The sequence below is a fragment of the Carlito syrichta genome, unplaced genomic scaffold (genome assembly GCF_000164805.1).
Source record: "Carlito syrichta isolate Samal-C Ts95f unplaced genomic scaffold, Tarsius_syrichta-2.0.1 Scaffold109667, whole genome shotgun sequence".
In the NCBI taxonomy this organism is placed as follows: Eukaryota; Metazoa; Chordata; class Mammalia; order Primates; family Tarsiidae; genus Carlito; species Carlito syrichta.
In genome coordinates this window covers 181,449-206,475 of record NW_007053763.1, presented here as the reverse complement: position 1 = coordinate 206,475, position 25,027 = coordinate 181,449, and the positions used below count along the sequence as shown (strand labels likewise).

General features: G+C 35.7%; 1 protein-coding gene across 1 annotated transcript in view; it reads right to left on the bottom strand.

Annotated features, from left to right (window-relative positions):
- GLCCI1 (glucocorticoid induced 1) overlaps positions 1 to 25,027 on the bottom strand; it is a gene marked incomplete at its 5' end in the record, with an annotated part of 67,631 nt that overhangs the window by 25,874 nt on the left and 16,730 nt on the right. Inside the window, 2 exons of the mRNA XM_008068749.2 lie at positions 2,211 to 2,327; positions 22,513 to 22,599. Coding sequence (XP_008066940.1) covers positions 2,211 to 2,327; positions 22,513 to 22,599 — 204 coding nt within the window. The remainder of the gene's footprint in view (positions 1 to 2,210; positions 2,328 to 22,512; positions 22,600 to 25,027) is intronic.

Below are 25,027 nucleotides of genomic sequence, written 5' to 3'. Positions count from 1 at the left end.
GCAATTCCTTTTAAATTTCCACTGGAACTCAAACAATTTGTACACTAATTTGGGATAATTTCCTATTTGAAAAATATTGAGTCTTCCTATCCATTAATGTAAGAGCTCCCATTTATGTGTCTATTTTATATTTCATAATCTCAATAAATATGTACAATCTGCATATTTTCTTTTAATTTTAATTCTAGGCATTCTATATTTTTCATTATATTTTCTAACATTTTATGGCTAGTATAGGAGAAAACTATTAATTTTTGTATGTTTCTATTTTATCTAATAATCTCATTAAATTTCAGTTCTCACTTTATTATGGAAAATTCCAATCATAAGCATAACTTGACAGATTAGCATAATGAGTTCTCAAGTGCACAAAATCCAGCTTAAAAAATTATCAACATTTGCCAATTTATTTCAACTGTTGAAATAAATTCATTTTGTTGTTGTTCTTGAAATATTTTAAAGCATATTCTGAACTTCATATTTCATCTACAAATATTTCAATATGTACAGCAAACGTTAATTATTTTTAAGCATAGTCACATGTCAAAAAGTCAAGGTAAATTTTAACAACTGTTTAAGTCTTTTTTGTCAAGTCAATGAGTCAATCAATCTAGTATAAGTGCACTGGACTCTTACAGAAAAAGTGCCTAAAATAAATAGAATAATATGTTAATTCTATCAGGTTACAAAGAAAAAGGAAGACATAAGAATCTTCATATGTCTGAGGCTTGCCAGTTTTTTACAGCTTTGATGAGGTGTAACGGGCATACAATAAAATTTTCCAATTTTAAGTACACAGCACTTTGTGCAGTTACAAACACAGTCATCCAAATCAGTACAACCACATTTTGAACACTTTCTTCCAAAAAAAATTTCCTAGAACCTCTCTGCAGTCAATCCCTACTTCCTAAACTTTGTTTCTATAATTTTATCTTTTCAAGAATGTAATACATCAAATCATACACTATATAGCCTTTATTCCTGCCATCATGCACTTAGCCTGATATTTTTGAGATTTGAACATACTGTATGTAATGTAGTTCCCTCTAAACTGCTTACCCTAAGTGGTATATGAAAGGATGTTTACCCATTTACCAGTTGACAGATATTTGTTTGATTGTTATGTTATAAATAATGCCTCCAAAAACATTCATGTACAAGTTTCTTTGTGCATATATCTTCTTATTTCTCATGGATACATACCAAAGGGTGGAAATTCTGAGTAGAATGGTCAGTACAAATTTAACTTCTTAAGAAAATTTAAAAAATGGTTGTACCATTTCGTGTTCCCATTAGTAATGTGTGGTTGTTCCAGTTGTTCAACATCCTTATCAACTGACATCGATATTGATCACTTCAGCTATTACTCATCCTATTATTAATTTCAACAGTCTAGTTAATTCACTCTGATTTTCTAAATATATAATATCATATGCAAGCAGTGATAATTCCTTTTTTTACTGCCCTAAAACCTTTAAACTACTAGCAAGTAACATCAATAATTATAGATATCCTTGACCTGATTTTAACGATAATGCTACCAGTATTTTAAATCTCATAATGTGCAGATAAGTCACATTAGTATGTGTCCTATTTTTAGTTTAATAAGTTTAAAAAAATCACAAATGAATACTGCATTTTTTTATCAAGTGTAATTCAGCATCTAGAAAATCAAATTGTTTTCTACTTTGACCTTCTGATAAAATATACTAAATTAGCACATTTCCTAATGTTGCATCATCCTTATCTTTGTGAAACAAACCTAACTGGGTTAATTCTGATACACTGCACGGGTTTCTTCTGCTACATTCCTGTTTTGTTCCATGGGATATGTTAGTATCTATTTCTGGGGAAAATAAAAAGTCTAATGCTCAATTTCCTCATATGTAAAACAGAGGTAAAGTTTATAGAGAAATACTGAGATAGTTGGGTTAAGGAACAGATTAAGTGAGACAATACCCATAGTTGCTCATCAAGTAAGTGAGCTAGGATTTTAGCCCAATTACCCTTGAGACCACTATATATCCCCTGTTATGTCTGTTATTAAACTAAAGTTAAATATAATTTTCAAAAATCTTCTGACAATTTAACAAACGGTAGTAGTTTAGTAGAGTTAAAGAGTTATGTCATTTCAAAAACCCCTCAGATGATGAATTCTCCCTGAATGAACTAACAGGCGTTCTTCCACCTGGAAAGAGGAAGGGGCCCACCTGAGTGTGACTGACTGTGATCTGGCCGCCATGGAGAGGTGACTGGCGATCCCTCTCCCTGCTGTGGCGACTGCTCTGCTTACTGCGCTGGAGCTGCTGCCGCAGCTTGGCGATCTGCTTTGGGGAGGAGGAGGAGAAGCAGGGAGAGCAAAAGTGAGTATCAACTATTTTATATTTATTTCTTCCATTTTTGGATATTCACAAATAGGTTTTTTTCCCTTAAAGGTTCCCAAAAGAGATCATATTTCACCACAATGATTTATTCTAACAAGTTTCTAGAATTAAGATTATTGAAAATGAGAAACAAATATATGCCATAAACACTTCACTTCTACAAATTTGATAGTGTTACAAGTAAATACGTAGACTAAATTTCCCCAGATTATTTCAGATTTAACCTTTGTTAACACCAGTAATATCATCCTTTAAAAAAAACTTTTATAAGATGATAAATAATATTTCAGATGTCTCTTGAGTCAAGTCAAACCTGAATGCTATACAGAGACCACATTAGTTTCTAAGTTCCTGTCTTACATAAAATGAATCTATTTTATCAATTACTAAACACTTTAAAGTTATAAATCCCATAGTGGTGAAGAGAATCAAAGCTGTTTGGTATTAACAACTTACTGGTTTTAATATATTATTGTATATTACTCTTTAGTCAAACAACTTTTAAAAACAAATATTATTTAGGGTATATTCTCCTCAATGGAAGGATCACATTCTCAGGTTTAACAGAAAAATCATTACTACAATATGACCTGGAAATCATTAAACTACGTACATATTTAGGTGACATACAATCTGCTTTAAAGTGTGCTAAGCTAGGAATAAAAAATTCCTGAGCATTTAAAAGAAAACCATTGGCAATTATGGGGAAGTCATTTAATATTGGTAACATTTTCTTTGTAGAAAAGATGACAACATTAATCAATCAATAATTATTCCTTAAATACCTACAATGAGTCCAGTGTTATGTTATCTACTAGGTAAAGTGTAAATACAAAGTAAAGTCTGCAAAATATTGATTTTCTCATTAAAAAATTATCTAAATACTTACCTTGAATAACCATGACAATAAAAAGCACAAAAGACAATTACTATTAAATCCTGCAAATGTTCAAGGGAAAAGTATAGAGGTTGTTGAAAAAACTAATTTTTGCCTGTGGCCAATAGAGCAGAAACAGTACAGCAGGAAATAAAGCATCCAAACAAAAAAGTAATTTATATCCTTTCTTATATACTAGGCCTTTAGATCCTTTTAGTTTTATAAACTGAAAAACTCCCTTCATTGTACAGATCTCTCACACGGTGTACTTGCAAAGGATGTACAAATAAGATTATGCTAAGATTATGTTCCCTTTTCTCTGTTGAAATGACATCATATTCCTGCAGAGAACATTAATTTTAATGAGAAAAAAACCAAATTAGTGGGTAATTATTATAAATTGAGACTGATAACGCTCCATGATAAAAAATAAATCGGATTTCAGATTGTACAAGCCATATAATTAGGATTAAGGTATGAAATTAAGTATTTTCTGAATATAAATATGATTTAGTGGTGTTTCAAAACTGGCAAAAGGTTGTATAGAAGAGCTAAGAATGCCTAGAGATTAATCAACCTAATGTGTTCTTATTCATTTTTAACGAATCTTTAAAAATAAACACATAAAATAATCTTAAAACTGATTAGTCTTTTAAATTTAATTTTATTTTAAAGATGTGGGGTACAATTCAGGATTAGGTATACAAGTGGTCATCATATAGATGAAGTTTGGGCCTCCTACTGGTCCCCACTTTGCCTGGTTTGAGATCAGGTACCCTTATTAATTAAAATTAACCAATTTTAATCTATTTTTCGAGGCCTCTTAGTCATCAAAATAAGCCAGAAAGTTTTATTATAAGAAGGTTTAACAAATCCCTGAAAACAAAAAGTACACAGCATGCTACAGACCTTACTTTGCTTAGGCTATCAACTTAAACAATGCCACCTTATAGTTTTGCACAACACTGTCTTCTCTGAATATAATATAGCTGTGCTCTTGTTTACAATTCAGTAGGGATTAGGGTAAAAGGAAAGCTCATCTTCCTGAATATATATACTTGGAATACTACAAATTCTAGTCAAGAAGTGTATGGGGAGCCTTCTTTATGCTTGATGGGGTCCCAAGTACACTAGCTTCCAGCTTTAAAGAAATTAGAGAATAAGCTAAGAAACCCTGGGTCACAAAGAAGAAATAGTAGCTATAGAAAGAAAAATGAGCATAACTAGTCACAAGGAAAGACTAAAGCATTTATGAAATTAAGTGAAGATAAATCAGGAACTTGCCCATTTAAAAATTGAGAATCAGAAAGATATTTTTTGGAAACTTGGTCATATCACCCTTGTTTATTTGCTATTTTTATCTTGTTTGTTTCCCTAACTATTGTTAACAACTAAAAACAAAATAAAACAAAACAAAACTCTTAGCCTTAAAAGACTGGCTGAGTGTTTTTGCCTTAGGAACTGAGGGGGACGGAAATATTCTCAGAATGACTTCTACTCCACGGTAGGCCAGGGAAATGGGACATCGTAACTCATAGGGCTAATGGTGGTAGCAGTAAGAAAGGAAGCGGGATCCTGGGGCTTCTGGAAGAAAGAAAAAAGAGAAGCGCAGTAAAACCAGGAAAAAAAATGTACAGACTAGCAAAAGACCTGGTATTCTCAGTGAACCCCTCTTTACTGCAGCACCGCTGTGGATACACAAGATACAAACACAATCGTCAGAGGCAGATGGGAAGTGAAGTCTTTCTTACTTCTGATGTTAGAACAATGGAAAGTATGTTGCTGCTATCCCAAGACAGACCTCTGAATAATATTTGCTACAGAAAGACCACTATACCCCAGTGGTTAGGGTGTCTCTTCCACTATCACAGACTGGGTTAGAGCCAAGATTCCACAGTGTTTTGGTGGGAAAAACATTCATTCTGGGTGTGAGAAATCTAACTTATAACCAAACTTGTAAGACATAATCTATCCAAAAGTGAGGAATTAATTTTGGGGATCAGTCCCCCAACTTAGCAAAGACAACCTTTTGAAAAGAAGTACAACGTATAAAGTAATTTGTATTCAACATTTGGATACTTTGAATATGTAGTGATAACCTGCCCTAGGTTGCCATTTTTGGTAGTGCAGTTTGAGTACTGAGCAACTATTTAAGGCATCAGACTGACGGGGTAAGGAATGAACCTAGGCCAGACCAAGCATCACACAGCAAGATGTAAACCTTGGCAGAATGCTCAGGCTACCTGGAAGAGCCTCCCCCCCCCGCTTTTATTTTTCCCACAAAAAGACACTGTCCCCTTAAAAATCTCATACTAGTGGGCTGTATGCACTCAGAGGGAGTGTTTTTATCTAACCCACACAAAGCACTGATCCAGAACATGATGACCACAAGCTAAAACCCTATTAAACAGTAACCAGAAATAATAGCTAGAATGTTATCATATTCTAAAATAAAGCAGAGATATACCACACAAACAAGAAAAGACAGACTATACACTGGGAAAAGATATTCACAACACATACAGTAAACAAAGAACTCACATCCAGAATGGAGACTACCCACAAGGCAGTAAGGAAAAGATTGAAGAGTGGGCCAAGGTTCTCTGGCACTTAGCCCAGGAGAGTATCCAGATGGCCAATATGCATAAGAGGTGCTCAACACCAATCTCGTCAGGGAAACGTAAACTACACCCATCCTACAGCTAAACTTAGAATGACAACACCAAATGCTGGCAAATAGACAAAACAACTGAAACTCTCCACACATTGCTGGGGAGGAAGGTGTTCTTTTATTTTAACATAGGCTTGATGACAGAAGAGTTTCTGGGGAAGTGCTTAAACATTCAATACACTGAAGGTAACAGCTGAAGAGTAGAAAGCAGTGACTCAGCTCAAATAGACAAACATTCTTAGTTCAGTTACCTGAAGGGAAGAAATGACATGCCCACAGCTGTGATTAGGTTCGATGGTGTGTAGTAGGTAACCTTGCTAGGAGAAGAGGGAATCTCACTGGTAAGTCAAGAGGGTTACAGAGTGATGCTTCCTTCCTTGCACAGAAAAGAGTGAACTACTGGAAAACAGAAAGCTTCTGCAGATACATAGCGATAGGGGCTGTTTCTGTTAAAAGACATTTCTAACAACAGGTCTCAGAGCACATTCTCTTTGTGTAAAGAAATATTCCTGCCGGGTTCGGTGGCTCAGCCTGTAATCCCGCGCCTTGGGGGGCTGAGGTGAGTGGACTGCCTGAGCCCGTGGGTTCGAGACCCACCTGGGCAACTTGGCGAGACCTCATCTCTACAATAAATTAAAAAATTAGCTGGGCATGGTAACGTGTGCCTGTAGTTCCAGCTACTTGGAAGGCTGAGGCAGAAGGATCACCGGAGCCCAGCAGGTCGAGGCTGCGGTGGCCGGGAGCGGCCACTGCACTCCAGTCTGGGCGACAGAGTGAGACTCCAACTCAAAAAAAAGAAAAAAAAAAAGAAATATTCCTAGAGTAGAAATGTATCCTTTCCCAAATGTGGGCAACACAATTTTAAATACATTATAATTTGGCTTGCTAGAATGCTCTAATTATTCACAACCTGACTAGTACCATATGCTTTCTAGCAATTATTCAAAGAGTCACTTGCAAGCCAGTTTGCTCTATGACTATGTGAATCACTAGTAGAAAAGCATCACCAAGACCTGCCTGAGTAAAAACTACTTATTGAGCACTAGCAATATAGAAGGCGCCCTGTCACTTGCTTTTATGTGAATTATCTCACTTATTTTTCAACAAGAGCATATGAGATAGGTACTAATATTATCCCTACTTTAGAGGTGAGGTAATACAGGCAGGTTAAAAAGCTTGCTAAAAGTTGCAGTTAAGTGGCCAAATAAGAGTCTGAACTCAGGAGTGGAATTCAGACTCTGCTATCTTCATCACCATTCTATGGTTATCAGCCTGAAGACCCAAGCTACTAACGCATAAGGAAAGAACTCCTACCAAAGCAAGGACAAGCTGGAACAAAACGGTTGATGACAGCTAACTAAGATAACCCCTCCCCTATAGTAACAACTGAAGACACTAAGTCAAGGAATTTTCTGAAAATACCGTCTGGGACATCATGAATCTCAAGTTGCTATTCTCTTCCCTATGAAACAGGGCATATATGACAAACTCTAATGCTTATAAAAAGCAACTGTCTCAAAAGAGAGGTCTGCCATCTAGTTAAATGCACATTTTACACAATATGCCCTTTGACAAAAATTCCAAACTTCTAAAACTAAAACTTGAAAACTTTTTTTGCCTTTCCATAAATATGAATACTCAGTGTTGTTTTCCTGTTTTTCTTAAAATGCCAATAGGCAAACTTTAATGAACAAACTGCTCTTCATCCCACCTGACACTGCTAAGATCCGCACCAGCATCTGCATGCGCACACGTGTACACACCGAAAGCACGCCACGTCCAAGTGCACTACACCCACAAAAAGGTCCTGCAGGTGCATCTGCCCCCACTCCGCCACATGCAGATGCACAGAAGTCCACAGGCCTGGAAGCAGACAGAGGTCCTGCTCCCAACATACAGAGGTAGCTTTGGGGTGACTTTTACACACACTGAACAAATGTTAACACAGAATTCGATTTACACCTACCAATAAGCCGTGTCTGCCAACAGAGGCATTTTAACATCAGACTAACATTCAAAAACACTTTGTTCACAAACCCATTTGATTCTTCAAATTCATTGTCATTTTACAAATGAGGAAACACTCAAAAAATAAAGTGCCTTTCCAATGTGAGACAGCTAGTGAACGGCAGCTCCAGACGCTCCGCCTTCAACCTGCAAATCATTCTATTACCCAACCATGCTGCCAAAAGTAATGCTATGCTAACACCCAGTTGTAAGTGACTCCCAGTCACGATGCACTGACTCACAATTTGAACCACTTCATAGCTTCCTTTCTTAATGTTGGAGATACTGCAAGCTGTAAAACTGTAATAAAGATGAACAAAAATATGATAAAGCAATTAACTGACTGAATACTAACCTACTTCTATGTTGTTTGATAATCAGTTTGCCTGACCTTAAAAATTGTTCCTAGTGGATCTGATATTTTTAAAGATATTAAAAGGATTATAAAACATCCTAATAATTCAATTTAATTTAGATAGATTTCATTGGATAAAGAATACACATTTTTAAATGGTGTATTGCACAATTCCTTTTACTTCAAAGGGATGACCAAAAATATTCTTACTGTTACCTTGTAGTTCCAGAGAAAATATTATTGCAATTATTTTTCCCTACAAAATTAAGAATATACATTTTAAAATACAAAAATGAACAGAATATTAGGGCAGAAGTTATACTGTTAGTAAAACTATAAGAAAAATGTATCTTAAAAGGAAGATCACATCAATAATGCTTATTAATCACTGGGTCAGAAGTGAGAAACATCCCTAATCATTTCACTTTACTGCTCAGATGATTCCATCTAAGAAAAAATGTCTTACTAATGAGAGGGCTTGTTGGAGAAATAAAGAAGCAACTTGTGATCTTTCTTTCTTTTTACTCAAAGACTTAAGAATAATAAAGATATCATTTTCAAATTTTATCAAAATCAGAATTTAAAAAAAAGCTAAAACAATACAGTAGTAATATTTACATTCCCTCTAGGTCAAAGAGCAAGTCTGCCTCTGCTTACTATAAAAGCAGTGAATTCCCCAAGTTCAGTGTTCCTCTCCTGGAATATGATCTACCATAGGTGAAGCATCCATCTGCGTCCTTCCCATCACTCCCATGGGCCTTGGGAGCTAGAAGAACTGACATCAACTTGATGTTCTTGATACTTGTGTGATGTAAATAAAGTCCTTTGTCTCTAAACCAAGAGTCTTGTGTCTTCTGCCAGCAGCCATGAAATAGTAACAGTTAACTCACTAAGCTGTGAGTAGAATATAATCATATCCAAGACCTGAAAGGTTATATTGCCTCCTCTGTCTCAAATGAAGAGAGAGGAGTTTTAATGGAACAATTTGGAAATAGTGATGTATGTTCTCCACACTTAAGGTCACATGGTGGACCGGTATTTGATTCCCACTCCAGATACTTTTCAGTACCCTTTCAAGGTGAGGTAGGAGGAGGCAGATTTACTGTTGCGTAAGAATGAGTCTAAACTTCCAGGCATTAACCAGAAAAAAAATTTAAGACAGTTTCTCAGGAACCATTTGGAAAATCTGAGGGTGAGAGCCACTGAGAAGGGCTGTCATACGTTCTACTTAAGAAGGTCATCTAGGGTAAATGGAGTCCAGCAACTGAGAAGCAGGAGTTTATTTCTAGAATTCAAAGGCTAAGGAGAAAGTTAGGGATTCACAAATCCAGAAAGACAGAACTGTAAGACATATGCAGCAAAGACATATAACTTCAAAGACCCATGAAAATACAAAAGAAAGTTAGCTTAAAAATCAGTAAAGTCCAAAAAAGGTAAAAGGGTTTCATAACAGTAGCAGTCAAGAAAGAACATTTCTATTCCTCTCCCTCTTTTTACCTAAGCTCCAACTCTAGAGAAATCAGAAACAGTAGCTGTGGAGTTAGAAAAGAGGTGAGCAAGACAGGGAAAAGGAGCCTATGGGATCCCTTCATCTACCACAGCAGGCTCTGGCTGAAGGAAAGGAAATAGCTATGAGCACGAAAAGAGATGACGTTGACTATTATGGGAGAGAAAGCATTTGCTCACTTAAAGGGACCACAGGAACTTGCAAGTGATCAGATTCCAGTTTTCCACCATGAGCAGGTGAAGAACTTCTCTCAATGAGCAAGGACAGTAACAGTTAATAATAAAGTCCTTGTGAGGCTATCCCTTAAAAGTCTTACTTGCTTTGTCTATATATAATTAAACTCTTTGAGACGCAGACTGTGTCTAATACTTTTCTAAATTCTAGATGCTTTACACAATACTGAACATACAGTCTTACTCCGCTGATGTTAATGCAGATGTTGACACTACATGAACAAATGCAGTATCACTAAAGGCTAATGCTGATGCTAAAAAGTTACTTTAGCTATCTACCTTTCCTCCTTTTTGTCTCAATTAAATGTGTATAATTCGAATACCATAAAAAATTACAAGTATTCTTTTTTGTTATTTAGTTTTTATTTCTCTGCAATCCAACTAGACGTGGAAGGGAATAAGGAAAATATGGAACCCAAAGAATTGTAGCGAGAGCACAAAGATTATAGGGATACTGCGAGCAAATGGGATGGAGGGGGTGCTCTCCTGAGCTACAGAAGGAATGATCTAGTAGTTTAAGATAAAACAAGTCAAATTTATTAGAGTTGGAGTCAGCAATGGTGATCTTCTTGCTGGTCTTGCCATTCTTGGACCCAAAGCCCTCCATGGCTTACACAACATTCATGCCCTCTTTCACCTTGCCAAAAACCACATGCTTGCCATCCAACCATTCAGTCTTAGTAGTGCAGTTGAAAAACTGGGAACCGTTTGTGTTGGGTCCAGCATTTGTCATGGACAAGATGCCGGGACCTGTATGCTTCAAGATGAAGTTCTCATCATCAAATTTCTCCCCATAGATGGACTTGCCACCAGTGCCGTTACGGCGTGTAAAGTCATCAACCTGGCACATAAACCCTGGAATAATTCTGTGAAAGCAGGAACCCTTATAACCGAATCCTTTCTCTCCAGTGCTCAGAGCATGAACGTTTTCTGCTATCTTTGGAACTCTGTCTGCAAACAGCTCGAAGGAGACGCGGCCCAAGGGCTCACCGTTGACAGCGATGTCGAAGAACACGGTGGGGTTGACCATGGCTGATGGGAAAAGGCTCAAGGAGGTGGCGTCTGCAAAGCTACAAGTATTCTTTAAAGTCTTATTTATTTAGCAAGTTTCCTAAACCCCAATAACCCTTTATATATTAATTTTAAATTATTGTGGCATTTCAGCAGAGAACCACATATCTAACCAATGGAAAAGGGCACATATACACTTGTTTAGTTAGTAAAATCTAAATAAAGGTTGGATTAACACTCTTCCAGCAAACATAATGCACAGGAAGAAAAGCAATCTTTTCATAAAGAGAAATGATATCTCACTTGAATTCATTTCCTTAACATTGGCACAACGTAAAATGCACTGATAATCTGACCCCCAGCACTTGCTAGAATGTGTGTGTGTATACTTGACCTACAATTCCATTACCCTATACCTAGAGGTGATTTTTTTTCCTTCCTGCTTCTCCTCCTTAGAACTGGCGAGCTTTTTCAATGTGAAGATATCTATCTTTATTCAAATCTAACAAATTTCAATCTTTGAAAAATTTCTCTTCCCTTACACTATTCTTACCTTCTGGACTTCCTAAATTAATCTTCTATATCTCTTTACTTTTCTTTCATGTTTTAAATATTTTTATTATCCAGACTTTCAAATGAAACTTTTGATTCACTAGTTCTCTCTTCTAATGTCAATTTGATATTTAATCCACCAGAGTTTATTTTTAATTTTACCAAGTTTTGTTATTTATAAGATTTGCAAGTTGTCCTTTTTCATTCTACCTATTCTTATTTACTCCTATTCTCGTAGCAAGTTACTGTTTCATTTGAAATTCTCAAATACCTTCCATATGACCCCGCAATTCCCCTACTGGGAATATACCCTGAAGACCTCAAATCACTCTATAAAAAAGATACCTGCACATGTATGTTTATCGCAGCGTTGTTCACAATAGCAAAAACCTGGAAACAACCATGCTGCCCATCAAAAGAGGACTGGATTAAAAAAAATGTGGTACATATACACGGTGGAATACTATGCAGCCATAAAAAAGAACAAAATCATGAATTTTGCAGCAACCTGGATGGAACTAGAGTCTATAATACTGAGTGACCTCTCACAGAAACAAAGATCCAAGTATCACATGTTCTCACTCATATAATGGACCCTGAACATCCAATATAATACTATAAGAAAATGACTGACAGTACTGGGAAACTATGGGGGGGAGGGGGATGGGATTAACAGTAGCAAATATCTGTCTGGGGATGGGGAAACACCTCTTATCAACAGGGTGCCTGAATGAAACGTAATTATACACCTAACCCTTAACTGTACCCCACAAAACCATAATAAATAATATTGATTAATAAAAAAAAAGAAAAGAAATTCTCAAATACTCATAAGTTCTTCTTTTGGATTGTGTTCTTATTCTCATTTCCTCATGTGAATGATCCTATTTAATGTGTCTGATGTCGTTTATGGCAATAGATTTCCTTATACATCCTAAAATATTTGTTTGCTAGCTCACTTTTTGTAACAGTTTCATCCTTTGTGAATTCTCTCCTGCTTTGTGGCTTCATGGTTACTCAGGCTAGCTCTCTGGAATTATATAGCTCTAGAGCAGGTCTGACATTAGGAAGATTGATGCTTTAGTGCCACATGGATAGAGCTCTATTCCAGATCCCACGTATACACACACCACATGGTTCCTATTTCCATTTCTGCTTAGCTGCATCCCTGGGCCACAGGAAATCAACAACAGTGTCAGGTAGAGTTATTTCAGGTACAGTTTCACTGCCTAGAAACTGAGTCCCAGTTCCTTACTATATAGAGAGCCCAGTTTAATCTCCTTCCAAATACATTTGGTTTTCCTTCCCATGAGAGTTTTCAAGCTCTGGCCGAGATGACCCAGGTTTCTGTACAGCAGGTCTTTGAATGACATTTCGCTTTAACATTGGTGAGAGGGGGGAAAAAAAAAGGACTCCCAGCTGGGGCCACTGTCTGTAGAGAGCATGCATGTTTTTCCCAAGTCCGCGTGAGTTTTCTCTGGGTACTCCAGTTTTCTCCCATATCTCAAAGATACGCATTCTCAGGTTCACTGGCGTGTCTAAACTACCCCAGCACAAGCAAGGATATGTGGACGAGTGTGCCCTGCAATTAAGAGCTATCCTGTCTTCTAGTTCTCACTCTGCACCCTGGTCTGCTGGAATAGGCTATGGACACCCATGACCCACAACTGAAATAGCTGGGTAAATAATTAACTTACTTTTGTTAGCATTTTTTAAATGTCTGCACAGATCACATTTATTCCAATATCTTTATTTAAAATTTTGGCAGTTTCTGTGACTAAAAATATGCCATACGAACTTAACTACTGTTCCTATCAACTAGTCTATGGTTTTGTTATATATCCTTTAAAATCACAGTTTTCAAGAACCTATCAACAACGTTAAATAGGTACTTACTGTAAGCATCAACATCACTTATCACTAAGGACTTACTTTCTGTTTCTATGGTCTGTTGAGATTCTTCCTTGTCTTTGGTGTAGCTAAAATATATTTATTTACTTATTAATTTAAAACATTTACACAGCATTCCTATAAGATTGAAGCAAAGTGAAGGCATATTATACTAGTGTTTTCACTGATATTTTAATCAGAAATCCTGAAGCAAATTATCTGAAAGGGAGAATATTTAGTTTGATCCCATGACAAAGAAGCAGATGATAAACTGTTTCAATACACTGAATGTCAGTGGTGTGTAACTTTTAAAAATATTATACTTCTACAATAGTTTGGGTTTTTCATAAATTTCTCAAGTTTTAATTCTGCCATCTATTACAACTCTTCTTCCTGTTCGCACTCTTAATCCTCACCCATGTACTCCCATCATTTTTACAGTCCCAGATCTAACCATATAAAATTTTATGTCTTCATGAACGACCATGAAAAACCCACTGGGCTTTGATACCTATCCCACTCCCCCCTTTTTTTTCGGATTTACTGAGGTATAATTTATATTCCATTACCGTCGTCCATTGTCAGGGTAAAATCCAGTAAGGTTTTAATCAATTTATAAAGTTATACAACAATAATCACTATCCAGTTGTAGGACTTTTTCATCACCCCTAAATTTTCTTGAGTCTACTTGTTGCCCATCACCACTTTCCCAGTCACTGGCAACCAATAATGGGTCTTCTTTCCCTCTATAAATTTGCCTTTTCTGTCACTTTGATATAACTGACATCACATAACATGTAGTCTTATTCATCTGGCTTCACTTAGTAGGGGTTGGGAAGCTGTGATCTAAAGCCAAATCCAGTCTGCCACATGCTTTTGTCAATAAAGTTTTCCTCAAGCATAATCATGACCACTTTTACTGTCTATAGTTGCTTTCACACTATAACAACAGTGTCAGATAACAGTATACACCTTGGATATTTTGCTGGCTCAGAACCAGACCACTACAATAAAGTGACTTTCATAATAAAGCAAATCACATACATTTTTTGGTTTTCCAGTACGTATAAAAGTGATAGTTACACTATAGTTAACTCTTGTTAAGTGTGCAATAGCATATTGGGGTAAAAAAGTGTCATACCTTATGTAAAAATACTTCAATGCTAAATAATGCTAATGATCACCTGATCCTTCAGCAAGCCATAATATTTCTGCTGATGATGATGGCAGCTGACTGATCAGTATGGTGAATGCTAAAGACTGGGTGACGATGGCAATTTCTTAAAATAAGACAAGAGTAAAGCTTCCCACATCAACTGACTCTTTCACAAAAGATTTCTCTGTAGCATGCAGTGTTGTTTGATATTTCATTCACAATAGACCTTTTTCAAAACTAGAGTCAATCCTCTAAAGCCCTGCCACTGCTTTATCAACTGAGTTTATATAATATTCTAAATCCTTTGTTGTCGTTTCAGCAATGTTTACTGCATCGCTACCAGAAGCAGATTCCATCTCAAGAAACCACTTTCTCTGCTCATCCATAAGAAACAACTCCTTATCCATTCAAGTTTGATCACGAGATTGCAGCAATTCAGTCACATTGGGCTTCGCTTCTAAATCTAGTTCTCTTGCTGGTTCTACTGTATTTACAGTAACTTCTGCCACTGAAGTCTTGAACCCCTATAGGTCATCCATGAAGGTTGGAATCACATTCCAATGATATTTCATCCTCCTCCCATGAATCACGAGTGTTTTAATGGCATCTAGAATGGTGAATCTTTTCTAGAAAGTTTTCAATTTACTTTGCCCAGACCCACCAGAGGAATCACAATGTATGGCAGCTATAGCTTCATGAAATATATTCCTTAAATAATAAGACTTGAAAGTTGAAATTACTCCTTGGCCTACAGGCTACAGAATAGATGTTGTGTTAGTAGGCATGAAAACAACATTAATCTTCTCCAGCACAGCTCTCGAGTGACCAAGTGCACTATCAGCGAGCATTAATATTTCGAAAAGAATCTTTTTTTTTTTTCTGAGCAAGTCTCAACAGTGGGCTTAAAATATTCAGTAAACCATGCTACAAACCATGCTATATTCCAGGCTTTGTTGTTCCTTTATTTATAGAGCATAGCAGAGTAGATTTAGCATAAACCTTAAAGGCTCTAGAATTTTCAGAATGGTAAACAAGCACTAGCTTCCATCTAAAGTCATCAGCAATTATGAGCCCCTGACAAGAGTCAGCATGGTTTCTGAAGCTTTGAAGGCAGGCATTGACTTCTCTCTAGCTATGAAAGTCCTAGATGGCATTTTCTTTCAATACGATGCTGCTCTGTATACACTGAAAATCTGTTGTTTACTGTAGCCAACTTCATCAGTAATCTCAACTAGATCTTTTGGATAACCTGCTGCAGCTTCTCAATCAGCACTTGCTGCTTCACCTTGGACTTGTATGTTATGGAGGCGGCTTCTTTCCTTAAACCTCACAAGTCAATCTCTGCTAGTTTCCAACTTTTCTTCTGCAGTTTCCTCACCTCTCTCAGCCTTCATGGATTGAAGAGAGTTAGGGCCTTGTTCTGGATTAGGCTTTGGTTTAAGGGTTGTGGCCAGTTTGATCTTCTATCCAGGTCACTCAAACTTTATCCGTTATCAGCAATAAAGCTGTTTTGCTTTGTTATCATTCCTGTGTTCACTAGAATAGTGCTTTTAATTCCTTGCAAGAGCTTTTCTTTTGCATTCACAACTTGGCTATTTGGTGCAAGAGCCCTAGCTTTTGGCCTGTTTCAGTTTTTGATATGCCTTCCTCACTAAGTTTAATCATTTCTAGTTCTTTACTGAAAGTGACAAACATGTGACTCTCCCTTTCACTTGGACACTTAAAGACCATTGTAGGATTATTAATTGGGCAATTTCAATATTGTTGTGACTCAGGAAATAGGGAGGCACAAGAAAAGGGAGAGAGACGGGGAGTGCAGCAGATGGGTAGAGTAATCACGCAAAATTTCTGAGTTAAGTTTGCTGTCCAATATGAGTGTGGGTTTGTGGCACCCCAAAACAATTACAACAAAAACATCAAAGATCACTTGTCATAGATTCCCATAACAGAGAGAATAATAATAAATGTTTTAATATTCCAAGAGTTAGGAAAATGTGACACAGAGACACGAAGTGAGCACATGGTGTTGGAAAAACAGCAGCAACAGACTTGTTTAATGTAGGGCAGTCATAAGGCTTCAATGAGTAAAAAACACATCTTCAAAGTGCAATAAAGCAAAGCACAACAAAACAAGGTATACCTGGTAAGTGCAACAGCAATTATGCTGATCTATATCCTGCAACCTTACCAAACTTATTAGTCCTAGTAATATATTTGTATACTACTTAGGAGTTTTTACATATATGATCATGTTATCTGTGAACAAAGATGGTTTTACTGCCTTCTTTACAATCTAGGTGTCTTTTCTTTTTCTTGCTGACTACACTGGCTAAAATTTCCTGTGCAAGAATGAATAAAAGCAGACATACTTGTCTTTTTCCTGATCTTAGAAGAAAAGGATTCTGCCTTTCCCACTGAATATGATATGATCTGTAGACTTTTTAACAAATGGAGAAAGATTCCCTCTGTTCCTAGTTTGTTAACTTTTTTTTTTTTTAACCATGATAGGTGTTGGAGTCTGTCAAATGTTTTCCCTGACTCAACTGACGTGATTATGTGATTCCTGTCCCTTATTCTATTAATATAATGTATGACATTAATTGATTTTCTGATGTTAAACCAACTTCACATTCCTCAGAGAAATCCCACTTACTCATATAATCCCTTTTATATGTTGCTGCATTTGGTTTGCTATTATTTTATTAAGAATTTTTACATTTCTGGTCCAGAGGGACAGTCATCTGTTTTCTTGAAGTGTCTTTCCCTGCTCTGAAATCAGAGTAACTTATGGCCCAATAAAGTGAATTGGGAACTATTCCCTCCTCTTCTGTTTTCTAGAAAAAGAGTTTGTAAAGACTTAACGTTATTTCTTCTTCAAATATTTGATAGAATTCACCAGTCTAATCCAATTTTTTCAGAAAATTTTTCATTATTAATTCAATCTCTCTACTTATTAAAAGTTTATATTTTCTTAGAACAGTTTTGGTAATTAGTATCTTTCTAGCAATTTGTGTCTTTTTAGGAATTTGCCCATTTCATCTCAGTTGCCTAAAGTGATAACATAAAGTTGTTAATGATATTCTTTTATAATACTTTCAAGTTTTGTATAGCTAGTAGTAATGTCACCTCTTTCACTCCTAATGTTGGTAATTTGTGCCTTCTTTTTTTTTCATGGTCGGCACAAATGACTTTGCTGATTTCTGCAAAGAACCAACTTTTAGTTTCATTAATTTTTCTCTAATATTTTCCTACTTTGTTGGCCTTTGGTATCTCCTTTATTATCTCCTTCCTCTACCTGCTTTTGGTTTGGTTTGCATTTCTTTCTCTAGTTTCTTAAAATGGAAGCTTAGGTAACAGATGTGAGACTTCTCTTTTTCTGATATGTAAATTAAGGGTACACATTTTCCTCGAAGTACTACTTTAGCAGCACACATAAAGTCTGGTCAGCTGTGTTTTCGTTTTCATTCAGTTAAAAATATTTAATATCTTCCTTGGGTTATGAAAAAGTGCTATTAAACTGCCAAATATTTGGGATTTTCTAAGATTTATTTCTGTTATTCTGCAGACATTGTATGGCGTTTTCTATGTGTTGGTTAGGTCAAATATATTCGTTGAAGACTCAGATTACCTTGCTGATTTTCTATCTAGTTAGTTGTTCAAATAACTGTTAAGAATGGGATGCTGAAATCTCCAATTACGATCACATAACTGCTATTTCTCCTTTTACAGTTCTTGCTTCATGCATTTTGGGACACTGTTGTTAGATGCATACACATTTACAATTGTTATGTCTTTCTTACATACTGACCTTTTTATTATTATGAAATGTCTCTACCTGTCTTTCATTAACAGCTGTCTTCAAGTCTATTTTGTCTGATATTATTAATATACTTACTCCAGCTCTATGACTTTCTACCTATTTGAGTCTTTAAAGTGTCAGGTAGGCATGGCTGTAAGCTAACACTCTGGGAGGCCAAGGTAAGCAGACTGCTTGAGCCCAGAAGTTCGAGACTAGCCTGAGCAACATAGCAAAATTTTGTCTATAGAAAAAATTAAAAAGATTAGCCAGGCATGGCAGCATGCGCCTGTAGTCCTAACTACTCAGTATGCTGAGGTGAAGGACTGCCCAAGAGTTCAAGGCTGCCATGAGTCAACTCAAAAAATAAAAACAAATAAGTAAATAAATCTAAGTGTCTATTAGAGATAACATAAAGTTGAGTGTTGCTTTTTTATCCAGTTTGTCAGTCTCTGCCTTTTAAGTAGAAATGTTTAGTCTATTCACATGTAACGCAATTATTGATACAGTTGGGCTTACATCTGCCATTTTTGTTACTCGTGTCACCTCTTTTTTTGTTCATCTAGTCTTCCTTTACTGCTTTCTTTTGTGATGTGATATATATCATTTTAATTCCTGTGATTTTTTTTTTTTTTTTTACTTTTTGGAATTATCTTCTTAGCAACCTAGCAACTGTGCTAGGAATTATAATACATATGTTTATTCCAATCTACATAATACTTAATTGCAGTAAAAATAGAAACTACACTCTAATATATGTCTTTTCCCACAACTGTCCTTTGTGCTATTGCTTTATATATATATATATAAAATAGATGTTATAAATCCAACAAAACAGTATCATAAACTCTTTTATATTCACTCACATATTTACTATTCCCAGTACTCTCCAATGCTTCCTATGGAGTCAAATCAACATCTGCTATCACTTCCTTTCAGTTAAAGATTTACTTCAGTATTTCTTATAAGACAGCCTGACAACAAAAATTCTCTCAGTCTTTATCTGGGAATACCTTTTTTCACCTTCACTTCATTTTAGAAGACTAGTTTTACTGGACACAGAATACTTGGCTGATAAACTTTTTTTTTTTTTTGCTCTTTCAGCACTTTGAGTATGTCATGCCTTCTGGTCCCCACTGTTTTTTTATAAAAAGCTAGCTGGTAAAGGTATTAGTAGTTCCCTATGTGTGATGACTCATTTTCTTCTTTCTGTCGCCCTCTGTATTTTTCTAGTTGGAGTTAATTGAGCTTCATGAATCTACAAAATGTTTTTCATCAAATCTAGAAAGTTTTTTGCCATTATTTCCTCAAATTTTTTTTTCTCTGCTCTTTCTTCTCTCCTGGGTCTCCCATTAAGTATATGTGTTTATACTTGTGTATGCTGTCTCACGGGCCTTCTGAGACTCTTTTAATTTTTCTTTAATCTTTTTTTCTCTCTGTTCTTCAGGGTTGATAACTTCTAATGACCTATCTTCAAATTCATTGATTCTTCCGTCATCTCAAATCTGCCACTGAGACCGCCTAATGAATTTTTATTTTTAGTTACTATCCTTTATAACTCTAGAATTTTTGTTTGCATCTTTTTTAGAATGCCTATCTCTTTGTAGAAATTATTTATTCACTGACTCCTTGAAGTTCGACTACCCTTTAATTCCTTAAACATGGTTACCTTTATTTCTTCTAAGATACTTACAAAAGTTGCTTTAACGTCTTTGCTAAATATAATGTAAGAGAGACAGTCAGATACAGTTTCTATTGAATTTTTAGCCCTGGGTATGTGCATATCTTTTGTTTCTTAGCATATCTTTACTTTTTTTGTTGAATGCTAGACATTTCAGACACTATGTTGTAGCAACTCTTCTCCCTTGGAGACCTGAGGGTTGTTATTGTCTTGTTTGTTGTTTCTTGACAGCCTAAAGGTCTGTTTCTTCTGCAATGTATGACCACTGATGTCTCTACAACATTATTCTTAGCCTGGCTTTTTAATATATATTTTAAGCAGGTCTCCAGGGCTCACCTTAATGTTCAGCTAAAGACTGATCAGAGATTGTGTTCAAACATCTCAAGACAATAAGGCTTCCACTCCCTACTGCTGGAATCTGTGTGTGGGCAGAGGACACTCAAGGTCCAGGTCTTTTACAAATATGCCTTGGGGTTTATTTCCATGAGCCCTCTTGACTCTTCTCTGCACCTGTTCTTAGGCTCCACTGGCCAGGAATGTGTGGGTGAGTTGGGTCCACTTTATTCTCTGCTGTGCATGTCTACAGCCTCCTATCAACCTAGGATTTGTGGGTAATTTATCAAGCCCCAGGACTATCTTACTTCCTTAAGTTGTCTATTAAATCCCACCAGTCCAAGAGTCTGTTGCTTGCTCCAAATTGGACTACAACCTCAGGCTAGCACAGCTGCTGGTCCTCCCTGTTCACAAGCCACCAAGGTCACTACTTTAACCTACAATATTCTCTATCAAATGATCTCTATCAGCAGCAGCAAAGCTGCTGGTTTTCCAGACTTGCTCCATCCTGATTTAAATGCCACACAACAGAATGAGGAAAGGAAGAAAGGAAAAGTAAGAGCACCAGATCACAAATCTGTGCTATTCTTACCCTGAAGTTTATGAGTTTTCATGAATAAACCTTCTCAATTTGTTTGGTTAACTTCCAGAGCACTAAAACAGTTGCTCTGATAGTTTTATTCAGTTGTATGATTGCTTTCTGGAGAGAGCAATCAAATCTTACTTAGTCATGCCAATCCTTCCTTTTGAATAGTGAATTGTGTACTGCTATAGTCCAGTTATGGTTCACCTACACCAAACTTTTAAAAATGATACTAAGCGGTCTGGGAACTATGATCTATTTCTTAAAAACTGACAAAAATGTTGATGCTTACCCTGGAGGAAAAAAATGACTTATTGCTAGCCTTTTAAATACTTTAAAGCAGACTTACTCACTATTGATCCAGAGGGCTAAGTCAAAACTAAGTGGTATAACTCTTGAGTTCAATATGTAAAAGAATATATTTAACAATTCAAACTAAAACAACTGAAATGATTCTCTTGTAATGAGTTCTCCTCACTAAGAATGACCATAACAGAGATTAGATGATCATCTCTTAAAGAAGCATTTATTATAGGAAATGGACCACACAACCTTTCAGCTCCAAGTTTCTGTGGTTTTATAAAAACAAATAGATAAGAATTTAGAGGAATAAAAGATAAAACTATCAGGAAAAATAATTCAAAATATACATAAATATACTTTGATTATTCATAAAAAATTTTTAAAGGGTCAGAGAAACTATTTCTAAAATCCATGGATCCTATTGTACTATCAGGTTCCAAAGGGCAACAGTATGCTGGAGAACATAAAGGCTATCAGAAACCAAAAACATGATTCCAGCATTTTACGGAGCTATGACCAATTGCTCTAGTTGCTATAATTTAAAAAACAAGCAAGCTGAAGGGAGAACAAAAGATAACCAAAATGAACAAGATACAGAGATTATTACAAAAAATCAGACTTCATTCTGGAAAGGCCAAAGCTAACTAAGCACATAACAAATATTTATAAAAGACATGAAAGATACAAACAAGGTAAACTCAGACTTGTTCATCAAAATGTAGACTGCAACCCCTTAGTCTCTGAAAGAGAAATGGTTAGGACAAATTTTAAAGGTACTATTAAAGCCAGGTATGGTGGCTCACACCTGTAATCCCAGCATTTTGGGAGGTGCAAACAAGAGGAATGGCTGAGCCTGGGTTTTGGGACTAGCCTGGGTAACTTGGCAAAACCTTGTCTCTTCAACACTCAAAAATTAGTCAGGCGTGGCAGTACACACCTGTAGTTCCAGCTACCTGGAGGCTGAGACGGAAGAATCGCCTGAGCCCAGGAGGTCATGGTTGCAGTAGCTGTGAGCAAGCCACTGTATGCCAGCCTAGGAGACAGAGTGAGACACCAACTCAAAACAAAACAAAACAAAACAAAAACAATAAAAATGCAATATATATTATACTCAGGAAATAGTAATTTACTAGGACCAAAATAGGTTTTAAACTGAAAAGATAAATAACTTACCTCTTTTAGTTGATCAGCACTCCCCCATGATGCCGAACGCTGATGTGACCTCTTTTCTCCTCCCTCTTCTGCCCAGCAGCTAGGTGTCTTTAGGAAAAAAAAAAAAAGGAACATAAAAAATAAGGAATTTTTGTGTCTACTCCCTAATCACAAGCAACTAAAACATATTTCAAGTTCTTAGCACATACCAGTTAGGGAGCTATACTAAAATCCTTTAAACACCAAAACTGACATGATCTCGTGAAATGTTTAAAACATTCTGTCATATTCTGAATTACATATGATCAATATAAGACATCTGAGTCATCTTGCTTAAAACACTTGATATCTTCACAGTAACAACATAACTTAAAGTTATAAAATTCAAAGAGTGCTGTGAAGATTTGTATATCAGTGTTTTTAAAGAGACTGGGCAAACTAAATATGAAATGGACTTTCTACTACATTCAGTGGACACAGGTTAACAGAGCCAGCTCAAAAGCAGTGATATGAAAGATGACCTGCATATCAAATGCCTACCTAGATATTTGAGGGCTGTCTATACTGATTTTCCTGTACTCGGGGAAGAGTATTAGCAACAGTATGTTTTCCGAAAAGTACCTGGCATCTTTATATAAATATACATAAAGTTATTCTAGAATTGAGACAGAAAAGGATTAAAAATAATAAACAGCTAAATACACTGAATATGAACTACAGTAAGGCATCTTTTAAAAAAGAAACTGAACTACATGTCAGAAAACAGAATTATTTTTACCTAAAACATCATTTCAGTTACTTAACCATTAATAGATACTACTAACGTAATGCAAAACACTGAATCCCAAGTATACCATAAAGTAATAGGAACATTCAATAGTTGTATTAAATATCAAACAATATTTAAATATACCACCTTTAATATATGAGATGGCTTGTGTAATATAAATTAGAGTGGTCAAAACCACTATTTAAAGACAGAGGGTAATGATTATCACAATAAGTATATATGGCTTTAATAATTATTTGTTATTACATAATGAAAAAATGATCATTTATGTTAAGGCCATACTTGTCACTCACATAATATGTAAGCTCTTGAGAAGAAGTTATCAGTTTTACTTTATATAGTTCAAAAAGCTTATGGACAACTTTCTAAATGATTACCATGTCATAAAAGCAGCGATATTCAAAAATAAACCCAGTAACAACTGATAGCTAGTTGATTAAATATAGAAATAAACTGCTTAAACAGTTTACTACCTAAAGTGAAGCTATTTAGTCAATTTAGAGAGTAAACTTAGAGAGTAAATGCTTTTCATTCAACTTGCAAGTAGGATAAGAGGTAACAATATAGTAAATAAGCTGCTTGCAAAAAGTTATTAGTTAATAAAATTTCCTACCCAGTCCTAGATAAGATAAATAACTTGGCTCCCCAAATGATCATATATTTAATAATCTATTTATTCTACAATTATTCAATTATGACACTTTATTTCAGTAAGACTTTATTTTGAGAACTTGCACAACTAAAATACTTTCCACTGAGTATTAGTTAACTCTTAAAAAATCAAATGATTAAGATTCATAATCTTGAGAATGCAAAAGTATATTCACAAAGAAGGTGTCAGAGTTTTGGCATGTTTCATAATTATTAAAAATAGCACTTTTAACACTTATTATTTTCACTCTGTACAGCTTTATTTCAAAGGCAATTTTCATGTACTATATCTACAAACATATAGATGAGTTAATAGCCACAAAAATTTTGCAACTGCTTCAAAACGGATAAGTGCACCAATGCAAATGGAACTAAATCTGAGGTCGCTATCTCAGATTACTGTCTTTCTTCACATTGTCATTCTTTGCTTAAAAATGAACATGAAAACCTACTCAATTACTTTAGACTGTGATACTAGTTATACAAAAGAAATTAAGCTAAGTGTATATATAGTCACACGCCACATGATGATGTTTTCAGTCAACAACAAACCGCATATATGACAGTGGTCCCATAAGATTATGATCTAGCTAAAAAATGCCTATCGCGTGGCAACGCCTTGAGGATCCTGACCTTGTGTAGATCTAGGCTAATGAGTGTGTTTGTGTCTCAGTTTTTAACAAAAAATTTGAAAGGTTAAAAAAAAATTAATAGAAAAAAACTTACATAATAAGAAGATAAAGAAAATATTTTTGTGTAGCTATACAATGTGTTTGTGTTTTTCGGCTAAGTGTTATTACAAAACAGTAAAAAAGTTAGAAAAATTAAAAGTGTAGCATGTTTACCACAGCATTCACAATAGCAAAAACCATGGAACCAACTGTGCTGCCCATCAAAACTGAACTGGATTAAAAAAATGTGGTATATATACATGATGGAATACTATGCAGCCATAAAGAAGGACAAACATACGGACTTCACAGCAACCTGAGTTGATCATACTCAGTGATCTATCACAGAAACAAAGAACTGAATACCATATGTTCTCACTCATAAGTGGACCCTGAACATTTACCATAATACTATAAGAAAGAG